Here is a 13,137-nt window from a genome sequence, read left to right on the forward strand (position 1 = left end):
GAGCGATTATTATTTGAAGTGCTAATACATTATAAACATTAGCCAATTTATAAACCGAGTGGAGAGAACATTGTGAGTGAGGGATGTGTATGAATTGTTGGTTTCGCGGGCAGGTTAATCTTGGATAACCATTGTTATATGTGATTATTCGCTTGACCGTTAAATATGTTAAAAATTGTAAAGAGTTTGAACTTTAGTATGACAATAGACCTTAAACTTCGTCTCGGGAATGGGGAGTGTATTCTTTGTTCGACCCACGTGAAAGTGAAAAACAGATTTGCTTGAGGGCAAGCAAAAGACAAGTGTGGGGATGTGATACGTGGTCAAAAACCGATGATTGTAATTGCTTAATTTGATGTTTTTACACTAATTTTAATTTCGAATAGCCTACTTTTGATTAGATGTGTATTTTGCAGGTCTAGCGGAGTTAAAAGGAGCTTTTCGGGAACTTTATGGGTCACCGGGACGAAAAACGAGCCACCGGGAAGCGAAACGGGTCAACCAGACTCAAGAAAGTGAAAAAACGGAGAACATGGATTCTGGGCACCGTCGCCGACGCCCATATGGGCCGTCGCTGACGGTATGTGTAAAGATCCGTCGCCCAATTTGACCGTAGACAGCAAGATTGGCCGTCGGCAATAATCAAACACCCACACACCGTCGCCGACGGCTCCTCAATACTGCCGACGCGTAATTGTGTTCCCTTGGTCTTGGAACGAATCAAAAGGCATCCCAGCCATCATTATTCGACAGTTACACTTTAACTAGAGTTTTGAACTTGATTTTGGAGCCCATTCTCACGAATCTTCCATCACGAATTCATCAACCATCATCACTACCATCCGCATCAACCGAATCAAAACCCTAAGTCATCACTATTCCATTCATCTTTCAATCCACCATCACCAACCATCCACAACCCTAACCATTCATCCATTCATCCATCTTCAAGCTTCAAGATGACCCAATTCAAGTCTCAAGCATCCGTTGATCGTGCCTTTTCTACCATGAGCGGCTAAATTCTTGGAGGTTTCACCCCGGTGTAGGTTTTTGTAAGTTATTAGGGTTTAAATATTGTACTTGAGATTCGGTTTTTGACAAGTTGTGATTTGATTTTGAAACTTATGATATGTAACACCCCAAAAATGGGTTTGATAATTTAAACCCGGTTAATATAAAGGAAACAGGTGGTGACATGTATATAAGTAACAAGATAATGAGTGTTAGTCTCATTATTAATTAAAACGAAGTTTGAGGGACCAAAATCGTTAAAAAGGGAAACATGATTTATTAAATAAAGGAAAACACACACACACACACTTCGTGTGTGTGTAAGACGATCAGGAAGAAGAAGAACAAGGGTTCAAACCCTTGTTCTTGATAAATCTTCAAATTGAAGGGTGGAATGAAGTCTAAATTCACAACCGAACATGAATTAACGATCACCTTCACAAGGGGATCATAAGGTATGTCTTAAAACTTAGATTTGATGATCTTGTTCGAAGTGGGTTATGATCAATCCATGAATTTGTATGAAATTAAGCATGTAGAGGTGTTAGAAACACCAAATAGAACTTGTGTTATGAATAATTTCAAGTAATTAGGTGATTTAGAATGAAACCCATTGCTTGAGTGTGAAGATGATGATCATGATGAACTTGAAGATGTTATAGTGTGATCTTGTGATGTATAAGGTGTTGTATGATAGATTAAGATATATAAACTTAATGTGGAATTTATGATTATGAGATTTTGCTTGAATGTAATGGTTCATAAGATGAAATAAGGAAGAACATACTCAAAGCACTTGTACATTATGCTTAGAAAGTGATACGCGCACCAGGTGTTTGATGAAATGCTTAGGAGAAAATGATAAGTGAGATTGTATGCTAATAATGAATAAATGTATGTAGAATGTGATGATGATGTATTAGATAATAGATTTGTATAAGGAATGTGTTTTGAATGAATTACAAGTGGGAAAATAGTTTGATAAGATGATATGGCAAGAAACCTTCATTAAAAGGTATGTATGCTCATGTATGCTAATCATGTTATGATGAATGTGATGGCATGTACGGATAGGAGTCATGTTAACATGGACACAAGCATGGAAGGGTAACGGGCCAAAGATAAACACGGAAGCTATGCTTGAACTCGGACGCACGAGGTAAGTGAACTCCGAACTTACCCTTTTGTTGGTAATGTATTTATGGTATATGGTAATTATTGAATGTAATGTAAGAAGATATGAATCGATGTTATTACAAAGTTAACTTTTAGTGGAAATAGGTTGGAAGTGGTAAGAAAGAGATTCGACTAAGTTTGGGTAAGAAAGGGAACTTACATAATGAATTATGCATAAAGATGAATTAAGGAGTTATACATGTAGGATGTAAATTGTAAGTACGTGTATGAATAGGAAGTGAATACATGCTTGAGTGGGTATTTAATTATACGCTTGAATGAATAAGACGAGTTATGTGTATTTGAGGACATGTTCCTATGATGGGAAGCTAATGATACTAATCGTTTTTCTATTGAGAATTATTGTGAAGTATAGGCATGTTAATAATGGAAGTGAAGGTTGACTCCGCAATCCGATGCGAGTGATCGAATGGATGGATGAAGGGGCTAGTATAAGAGAAAGCATGATATGTTGACGCTTTATTATGCATGTGTTAAGATTTTTTTTTTGTATTATATCACCGGTTGCTAATGATGTGATTGAATGTGGTGACTACAGGCTGTACAGGGTTATGGATATTTCATAAAGAAGTGTACGCGGTTGAAGATCGAGTCAAGACATGGATTGTACGTGGGTGTGTATGTGGTCACTTAATTTGATATATGTATTTTAGTTTTGATTTATTTATGAAAAGGGATTAATGTAATTAAGTGAAAGAAAGAATACCATGAAAGAAATTTTAGGTGTGTATTTTCCGCTGCGAATCTTAGGTTAAAACGTGTTAGGGCGTTACATGATAATTGTCTTGCATTGGTATTGTATTTGTGAATTGTCGAGTGAAGATTAAATTTGACTTTGCGAAATGTTTATGTGCAATTATGCCTTATCTAGGTTATAGTTTACATGTTCTTGGTAACGAAGTGCATTGTAGTCCGTCACTCACGACGTTGATAGCTCTTGGCACCTAAGCCTCGTGACACTAAATTTGTTAATCATATTTGCAATTGAATCGAATCTAAAACGCGTAGAAACCCTAGGGCTTCAATCACCGAACCGGGTGTGAACCTTGTTTTCTTTATCTTGTTTAAACAATCAATTTCATTTCTTGCAATTTGTTAATCATTAGTAGTTAATCAATCCTATTATTTTAGTAATTTTAATTCACATCTTTTCAATCAAACAAAAATACATAAAAAACAAGATAGCAAGCTTTATAAGCTGTGACACATATTTCAATTCATTCAAATCCAATTGCAAACCACAGACTCTTCGTGGTTCGACCCCTTACTACCACTAACTATTTGTTAAGGGTAATTTGGGTATATAAATATTATCTTTGACCGGAGCGCGACACTCCGATCAAAGCCGCTTGATTGGTGCAAATCCATCCAACAATGACTTTAATTGGTAGAGATAGTTGTGCATTCCACCCTTAGATTTAATCAGAATCGGCAACTTTAATATCTTTGTTATGCTCCATTATATATTATATATATAATATTATATATTATATATTATATATATTATATATAATATTATATATAATATTGTTAACGAAGGGTTGATGAATAGTAACTTTATTTTTATAATAATATATAGCTTTTTATTATTTATTATTTATTATATTATAATAGTTTATTATTGTAATGAGTTTTATTGACATATTTTTTTTTTAATTTTTTTCCTTTTTTAAAAACATATATTTTCTTTACCATTTTCTAATAATTGTTTTTTTCTTTTTAGAACATATAGTAATTTATCGATTAATTTGATACCTCTTTAATAATTTACGTTTATAACTTTTTTCTAAAATTTAAGTACGTAGTTGTGCTTAATGTTTTTCCCCTGACATTTTGTTATAAGTTTCGTTAAAAACGAAGTTGTACTCAAGATAAAGTATTTATTTGGTATCATAAAACGGTACGATGATAAACTAAATTGTTCTAATGGTTTGGCTTTTTAAACAACATTCTTTATTTTCAAATCACGTTTGTTTTATATTATCATTTACTCGGTTTCGCCGCAACGTGCGACGTCGAAAAAAACTAGTATTAGAATTAAATTGTAAGTTAAAGATATATGACTACTTGGAGTTGGTTGCATCGAAAATTAGCAGAGGTAGAAATCCCTTTCCATTTACTTATGGATTTGGTGTTGGTGGCGACGGATTTAGTGGCTGTTGGGGTGGGGTTGGTTGAAGAGAGAGAGAACTGGTGTGGGGGGGGGGGGGAGGGGTAATAGATTTTATTTTATGTATTTAGGTCACGAGCTAGATGGAGGTTGTGGTGTGGCGGATTTGATGGTGGTGGTGGCGGATATGGTGGTTGTAATAGGGGTGGGGGTAATAGGGGTGGGGGTTGGTTAGAGAGAGAGAGGTGGGTTGGAGAGAGCGAGCGAGAGAGAGGTAGTGATGGTGAAGAAGAAAGGAAAGGAAAATAATGAAAAATGCAGGAGATGCTGGGTTTTTAAATTATGTTTTAATTATTTCTTTAGTTACTTTGGTAGAAAGACAAAACTACCCTTGACTGATCAGATCTAACTGAAAATTAGGTTAGAGTTAAAGGACGTAGGGTGTAATAAATTTTTTAAGTAAAAAATAAAAAATTGTGACTGTAATTATTGAATTTAAAGTTTATCCATTGCACTTCGATACAAAAATAAAGTACGAAAAAGACAATTTACCCATTTTAAATAGTCCTCTGTATGTAAATATTATATAAATTGGGTAGTTCGTAAGTTTGAATTTGGTTCATTTAAATATTCAATTTAGTGGAACTAATAATGAAACCAACCCACAACAAAAATGTTGGCTCACGTGAAAAACGAGTCAAATCCAACATGAATCAAACAATACAAAACGAACCCAACACAAAATTGTACCGTGACAAAAATATGTTATCAAATGTAAGAGAAAACAATTAGTTTTGTTTCTATTGTTTGATCAGTTTTATCTAAAAGTTTTTGTTGTATCTGAACTCTTAAGGTTCCAAATCTTGTTATTTCCATTAGATCGTTTAACTCCGTCCAGGTGCGTTTGTTAATTGGGATACTAGATTTAACTCAAACTTTCATCAATTGGCCGATAGTAATTCAAACTTTTGATTTATACCAAACCACTATCAATTTTCAACTTATTGGCTGATAACAATCCAAAGCTAACTCAACACTAACCAGTTTGCTGATACCAACTGCCACGTCACCAAACTAGTGCCATATCAGTTGTCATGTCATAAGAAGCCACCTCAGCTGCCACGTTATCAAAAAACTAAGTCAGATGCCACGTTAGGGGCCACCTTAGCTGCCACATCATCAAAAAAATTCCATGTCAGATGCCTTATCAACACACAAGTGCCACATCAGGAAAAAACTAACTGGGTTAGAGTTCAATTAGTTTTAGAGTGTTATCGGCCAATAAGTTGAAAGTTGAGAGTGGTGTGCTACAAATCGAAAGTTGAGGTTGCTATCGGTCAATTAGTGAAAGTTGTGGTTATAAAATCCAATATCTCTTGTTAATTTGATTTTTCTTTAATAACTTACATCAGTTACATTTTAATAAACTAAATGCACCATTGTATTTATTAACTTTTTTAAAATCATAAACTTTAATGAATGTTGATACAATACAGATACGATGACTAACCGTAAGGGGGTAGGGGCGTTCCACTAGTGATGGTTTTCCATCGCTCACAACATCCAATCAAGTTCTGTCATGTCATCGAGCTTCATTCCATCACTAGTGATGGATTTTAATGGAAATGTCCATCACTAGTGATGATTTTTTTATATTATTTTTTAAATTATAAATTAACAATAACAATCTAATTTAAATAAAGATTATATTAAATAAATCCTAAATTACAAACTAAAAAAAACTAAACATTGCAAATTAATACTGAAACCCAAGAGCCCAAAGGCTTTAAAGTTGAGTCTATAATAAACCAAACTTAAGTGTTTAGGTCAAGATTGTTGTGCCAAAGACTACAATCAAGTGTATGTATAAATCCAAAACCTAGAGGTTTCGTTTACCCCTTCATCTCTAGCAGCCGTTCCATTCATCTCTAGCCGCAACTCAAATATCAAATAGTTGACCTAGTCTGTGATAAAAATAAACCTGCTTGAGAAATACAACAATGAAATACAACTCAACTTCCATCTTTCTCACGCGTTACAAATTCAACGCGTGAACCTTTCGAGTGGCGACAATGTATAATGTACATCAACGCGTGGTGGGTTGATGACCACGCGACGCCCTGACCCCTCTAACCCAACTATATTTTTATTTTTATAACATTTACTTCTACTATCTTACATCAATAATCTTAAATTATTTGCTATACACGAGATCTCTTGATGCTCATATTTTTTAAGTTTTATGTTATTTTTAAAATTCGATTATTAAAGTGAGTCTCCACGTGAGTGTTACTGTGTAAGTCATAAACAGTAGCAAGCAAGGTCTACCACCACCACCAGCCGCCGGCCCTTTCTACAACAATCCCCGCCGACCTTTCCCATTTAAATACTCCACAAAGAGCGTTTCTTTAACGCCAAAAGCCATTATTTTTTCATTCTTATATCTCTCTCTCCCTCTAGGGTTTTGACCATTGCACAAACCCAAACATCTCTACCAACCCTCCCACATTCATGGCTTCTTTCTCCTCCCTTCTCAGATCCACCAACCCATCACCTGCCCTTCATGCATCCCACCAATCACCCTCCACCCCTACACCATTTCAGGTCACATTTCTTCATCCGCCACCTTAAATCTTGAATATTTTGTTAATATTTCGTGTTTTTTTCAGGTCTCATCTTTGAAGGTTCAGTCCAACGTGTTTGGTGCTGCTGTTAGTGGGAAATCTTCGTCTTTACAGTTGGGTTTTGTTTCTGTTTTTTGGGTTTTTGATTGGTGGTAATATTATCTTTTCAGGAAATGATTTGGTTGGTTTGGTGATTTTGCAGGAAGTCTCATGCATATAGCATTCAGCCCATCAAAGCTACTGCCACACAGACACCAGTTAGTGTTTCAGGTAAGTGTTTTTAACATGCCTTCTATGTGTTTGATGAAATGCCAAAGTCAGTTTTTTTTTTTTTTTTACAAAATCTCCGTACTTGAATTTTATGCAGAGTCCAGCACAGGTGGGAAGACCAGAGTTGGGATCAATGGTAAGGTTTTTTTTTTTTTTTAAATTTTTTTTAAAGATTTTGTGGTTGTTGCTGTGTATAAAATTTAAATTGGTGGTTTGGTAAATTTTGTAGATTTACTTTTGAATAGTTACTGTGTAGATGAAAAAGGGATATAAGAGTCTTGTTTATTTTGTTAAATATATGTGTGGTGATTTGCAGAGCATTATTGTATGATTTGAATCTTGTAGGTTTTGGAAGAATTGGAAGGTTGGTATTGAGAATAGCAACATTTAGAGATGATATTGAGGTTGTTGCGGTCAATGACCCTTTTATTGATGCCAAGTATATGGTGAGGATGAACTTTTATGCAACAATTTCTTGGTTTTGTTTAATGAATTATAGTGACTACATATGATTAAATTAAAAGGATGTATTGTTTTGACTTTTGATTAAATCACATTTTACCTTTTAACACTTCCTGCTTCATGAGTGGTAGCAAAATTAAATTTGATTTCTTGTTTTAAGGAGTGGTAAACTTATTTGATACTAAGACTAGCTAATCAAATGCGTAATATTATGGACGGTTCACGGCTGGACAATTTCACATTTGTTTTAATAACCTTGTGATGAATGTATTTTTCAGGCTTACATGTTGAAGTATGACTCTACTCATGGCCTATTTAAAGGAACTATTAAGGTAGTTGATGAGTCAACTTTGGAAATCAATGGGAAGCAGATAAAAGTATCTAGCCAAAGGTATTTTGTGTTTTGTCGTTAGAATGCATACATGCTTTGTTACTTGTGACCCAAGCTTTTATTAAATCGGACATTATCATCATCATCCTCTGTATTCAGAGACCCAGCAGCGATTCCTTGGGGTGATTTTGGAGCCGACTATGTTGTAGAATCTTCTGGAGTTTTCACAACGCTTGATAAGGCTTCAGCACACAAGAAGGTAACAATTGAGTTTGGTTTACTTACTTTTAAAGGACATTTGTACCCCTAGGTTGACTTTTCTTCGTATCAACGTGCAGGGTGGTGCCAAGAAGGTGGTGATCTCAGCTCCATCAGCCGATGCACCCATGTTTGTTGTAGGAGTAAACGAGACCACTTACAAGCCAAACATGGATATCGTATCCAATGCAAGCTGCACCACTAATTGTTTGGCTCCATTGGCCAAGGTATGCATTCTTTTTGAGTTTTCTGCAATTGACGGTCTTATTTTCTTTATTTTCGTTTATGAATATTGTAATTTGAAAAAAAAAAATCCATACCAAAATAGCATTTCTAACGCTTGGTGAAATACTACTCTTGTACAGGTGGTTCATGAAGAGTTCGGTATTGTTGAAGGTTTGATGACAACTGTCCATGCAACCACAGGTCTGTCTCTGTCTGCCACTTAATGTTTGTGCATATAAAGTATAAAAACCTGTTTTCGTTATTTACATTTAAAAAAACCACGATTATATTGTTTTGTTCATATTTGTTCAGCGACACAAAAAACTGTTGATGGACCTTCAATGAAGGATTGGCGTGGAGGTCGTGGTGCTGCACAAAACATCATCCCTAGTTCGACTGGTGCTGCCAAGGTACGAAAGATTTTAAACTTGACCTGAAATCATTATATATTTGAGGGAACTTTCTCATTGAAGTTTTAGTGTTCTTTTTAATTTGTATTAAACCTTGCAAATACCAACACACATACAATAAAATTAACCCAAAATACTAAATACTCCATTTGTGTAGCTACTTGGGTCAAACTTAAGCCCTAAAAATGTTTTAAAGATTTAACTGTTAATGTTTTTTTAATTATTGGTTCTTATAATCTCTCAAGTAAGAGCAATGTATGTCATTTTATCAAATATTCATGGATACGCATTGTAAATTTTTGAATTTTGTTACTCCTGCGTTTGAATCTAAATACCATGTATCATTTGAAGATTATATTTGATAGAAAAATAAGAGTATAAATAGTGAGCAGATATTGAACGTTAAAATTGGTAATTTCAGTCATTAATAATTTCTTTTAATGAGTTAAACGTGTTGCCTGTTATTGATGGTCATAGGTTCATGAAAATTATCTTTTTAAATTGTAATTTTCTGATAACACCAAAAATAGTCAACTGGTCAACCAAACCCGACTAAGATCCATTTATTTCAAAATTGCCTGTTTTAATCTGTTACCCGACACACTCATTTTACCGCCTCTGATCTATATGTTAAAATTTCAGGCTGTAGGGAAGGTTCTACCAGAACTAAATGGGAAACTAACGGGTATGGCCTTTAGAGTCCCGACAGCAAATGTCTCCGTTGTGGATTTAACTTGTCGACTCGAGAAGAACGCTTCTTATGAAGATGTTAAAGCTGCAATCAAGTATGTCATCTAACTCTCAAAGATTACCCTCTTTAAGTTGATTTTAAATGGGTTGGAAGTCGTAAAAAACACTTGTAATGCTAACAATTCTAAATCATTTTATTATAAGTAGTTAGATTACTCTTGTAGTAACTTATTAGCTGTTAACTGTTATAAAATTTGACGGGCCAAGTAACTCAACCTGATCCGCACATTTCAACCCAAATCTTTTATGACCCGTTACCCAACCCGTCAATGCCTCTGTTTTTTTACATCTAACACTAAATGTGATTCTTTTTTATTCAAGGTACGCCTCTGAGGGTCCCATGCAAGGAATTCTCGGATACACTGATGAGGATGTCGTCTCCAATGACTTTGTTGGTGATTCCAGGTCAGTCTAGTGTTCATTTCGACTCTCACATTTGCCATTCGTAAGTCTTATCTTGCAATTGTTTATTTTTTTTTTCAATTTTTGACACATAATGTTGTTCTTTCAGGTCAAGTATTTTTGATGCAAAGGCCGGCATAGGGCTAAGTGCATCATTTGTGAAATTGGTGTCGTGGTACGACAATGAGTGGGGTTACAGGTAACATAATAAACGTGTGCCCTTTGTTTTGTTGATTTTAATCCTCTGGAAGGTGTATAAATTCAGGCTTCGTTTGATTTTGTATGCAGCAACCGAGTGTTGGATTTGATCGAGCATATGGCGTTGGTGGCAGCAGCTTCCCACTAAAGGGGAACATGTTTGTGATTTTTTGTCCTTGCTGTTCTAATAAAAAGGATGGCATAGAATCTTGTTCTGTTTTATGAACTATTAGAATTCTAGGAAATAAAAGGATATATGCTTTTGGCATTTGCCACCAGATATGATTATTTTGGCTTGATTTTTCTCCCATATATCTACTTAACCAGTCTGATTTACTAGTTTTAAACAGTCTCATTTTAATATCTTCAAGGTTGTCACTGTATTGACTTATTTCAATATCACAATTTATTTACTTTATTTTGTTAATTCACACAAAAAGACAGTGATTTATGTTTTGTTAATAGGGATAGATATAAATATAGAATTAGATAAAAGTAATCTCATATCTGTTTTATACCGAGTATATATATTTCATGAAGTCTTGATTTGTTCTTTAAAATCTATCCAAGATAGTCGGGAATCAATCAACACACACAAACACGAACAAATTGCAAGAGAATAAATATACAAAGATAAACACGCGAGATTTACGTGGTTTGGTCAGCTGATGGGCTACAACCAAGGTAATTATTTTATTGCTCTGCCTCAAAATATAGAGATAGATCTAGCGTTACAATTTTAATGAACAAGAAAACTAAATAACCCAAAATAGAATTTGGGCCGGCTCTTGACTTGTGTCTTCATGTCTTCATTAAACCCGAGCCCAATCAAGACTCCACAAGTTAAGCCCAAAGATTCCCTGAGTAAGAACCATCGGATCATCACTTATTTCACGAATAGATAATCACCAAAAATCCGAACCCAACATTATGTCATTTTTAGTTAGGTACTCCACGAATTCTATCAATTAGATATGGCCAAGCACCATAAGCATCATAATTTGATTGTGCAGGGTTCACGTTTTGCAAAAAATTACACGACAAATAATTTAGCGAAATCTTATTGAAGACTAAGACATGAGATTTAGGTTTGCAGGGGCTCGTGTGCTACTCCACATTTGGTCGCTTTTTTGCTCGAAGCTAGTTAGGACCTACAAGTTAAGCTTAAACAAGCTCGAGTTTGAATAGACTCACAATCCTAAACCAGCCAGGGGCTCTTCCAGCCAGAGCCTGCGCAACTGTCTTACTGGCTTGTGGATAGGTCGCACCCATATAACCTGGAATTTCATATCCTGGCAGAGACCTTGAAATTCGTCCTATTTCCAGTTAATTTTTACCCGTACAGGAGTTTTCTTCCCTTTCTTTTTACCACCATTCTCAACTTGCGAAGGCGAAGAGATCCAAAAGGAAAACCGGAGGCAACTCGATTTTTTTTCTAGAAATAGTGGGATGATATGGTGACTCAAGTGTTAGGGTTTCGTCAACTATTTATACCCATCGTGATGGTGCCAAACAACTGTAAAGGAGCTTCATTCAACGAGTGCCACGTTAGGCGGGAAAACCTAATACGACAGCAAACGTGAGCGAGTGGTTATCACGCGCTTGCAAAATGGGAAAAGGCAACTAATGTTACATACGTCATTCCCCCAACAGTGTCAGACATCTCGCAAACAGTGTCGGATATGCCTTAACGATGTCAGACGTCCCGTCATCCCCACCTACCTTCATCCAAGTGATACCTCATTTTCATAATTTTGATGGGTATAAACACACACCCATCTAAAATTTCCTCGTAAAATCCACCTATTACCCACTTGATTTATGGAACTAGAGCCCAGATCGATCACTTTGATGAGAATAAACATTTGATGCCGCTAGACCAAGAGCCCATTGGCATTATTAACATATAAATAAGCAACTTGAATATGCATAAATGTGTTGTAACATGTGCATAGGGGGTTTTCCAAAAAAAATAGAATTTTCTTTTGTAACCCTAAAGTTTTAATATTTGACAATTTAAGTTTAAAGTTTAATCTTTGTTTCCTTTTAACCCTAAAGTTTTAATATTTGACAATTTAACTTTAAAGTTTTTAATCTTTGTTAATTTAACCCTTTTGATTAATTTGAGTTTTCACTTCTAATTCAAAAGTTTCCATCTTTTGCAATTTAACCACTTTGATTTTTTTTTTTTACTTATGTGTGTTAATCTTGGCTTTGGGGTTTTTTAAACAAAAAATGGTTATGCATATGGTTGTTAAAACCTTGGCTTTCGGGGGTTTTTAAAAAAAAATTAATGTTTTTACTTTTCACCCAAAAGTATTTCATAAATTACTTTTAACCCAAGACTATTTGTTTTTTTTTTACTTTTAACACAAAACTTTTTATTTTTTTCAATCTATCCTCACAACTTTTTTTTTATTTTCAGCTTTGGTCCTTTATAGTTTTTGTTTTCCGCAAATTTTTCGCTTTATACTTCGTTCTAAATTTTGTGACTTAAAACATCGGAACGTGCGTCTTTGGTTTAACGTTTTTACGTTTCGTTCTAAATTTTACGAGTTAACACGACGCAACGTGGGTGTGTGGGTGAACGTTTTTACATCGTCTATTTTTTTCCCGTTTGGCAGGTTCAACATAAGGTGCGCGTCTTAAATCGACTTAGTTATAACTAAAGAATCCCCGCCGCATTGCGGCGGGTCGTAATTCTAGTTTATACAATTTAGAACTATAGATATAATTTGTCCATAATCAATATGTCTTATCTCATAGTTACCGTATATATTTTATTATTATATTATTACTATTACGGTTTCGAAAATTAAGAATGTGACACTCAATTTCACCCTTTTGACTAATTCTATCCTTCTATAAAAACAAAAGATTCAAAATGTT

At 34.9% G+C, this 13,137-nt stretch overlaps 1 protein-coding gene and 1 long non-coding RNA gene across 2 annotated transcripts; both read left to right on the plus strand.

Annotated features, from left to right (window-relative positions):
* Window positions 1-1,354: 1,354 nt before the first annotated feature.
* Window positions 1,355-2,971, plus strand: LOC110890168. The gene is made up of 3 exons (XR_002564291.2): window positions 1,355-1,466; window positions 2,086-2,170; window positions 2,747-2,971. It is a non-coding gene; the product is annotated as an uncharacterized LOC110890168 (long non-coding RNA).
* Window positions 2,972-6,612: 3,641 nt separating this feature from the next.
* Window positions 6,613-10,587, plus strand: LOC110890166 (glyceraldehyde-3-phosphate dehydrogenase GAPCP1, chloroplastic). Its single transcript, XM_022137735.2, has 14 exons — window positions 6,613-6,922; window positions 6,988-7,055; window positions 7,145-7,212; window positions 7,310-7,348; window positions 7,558-7,658; window positions 7,953-8,065; window positions 8,165-8,264; window positions 8,344-8,490; window positions 8,629-8,689; window positions 8,801-8,898; window positions 9,541-9,683; window positions 9,970-10,053; window positions 10,160-10,249; window positions 10,339-10,587. The coding sequence occupies exons 1-14, from the start codon at window positions 6,830-6,832 to the stop codon at window positions 10,394-10,396; spliced, it is 1,263 nt and encodes a 420-aa protein (XP_021993427.1). The 5' UTR covers window positions 6,613-6,829; the 3' UTR covers window positions 10,397-10,587.
* Window positions 10,588-13,137: the final 2,550 nt, after the last annotated feature.

This window comes from Helianthus annuus, chromosome 11 (assembly GCF_002127325.2).
Source record: "Helianthus annuus cultivar XRQ/B chromosome 11, HanXRQr2.0-SUNRISE, whole genome shotgun sequence".
Taxonomy (NCBI): Eukaryota; Viridiplantae; Streptophyta; class Magnoliopsida; order Asterales; family Asteraceae; genus Helianthus; species Helianthus annuus.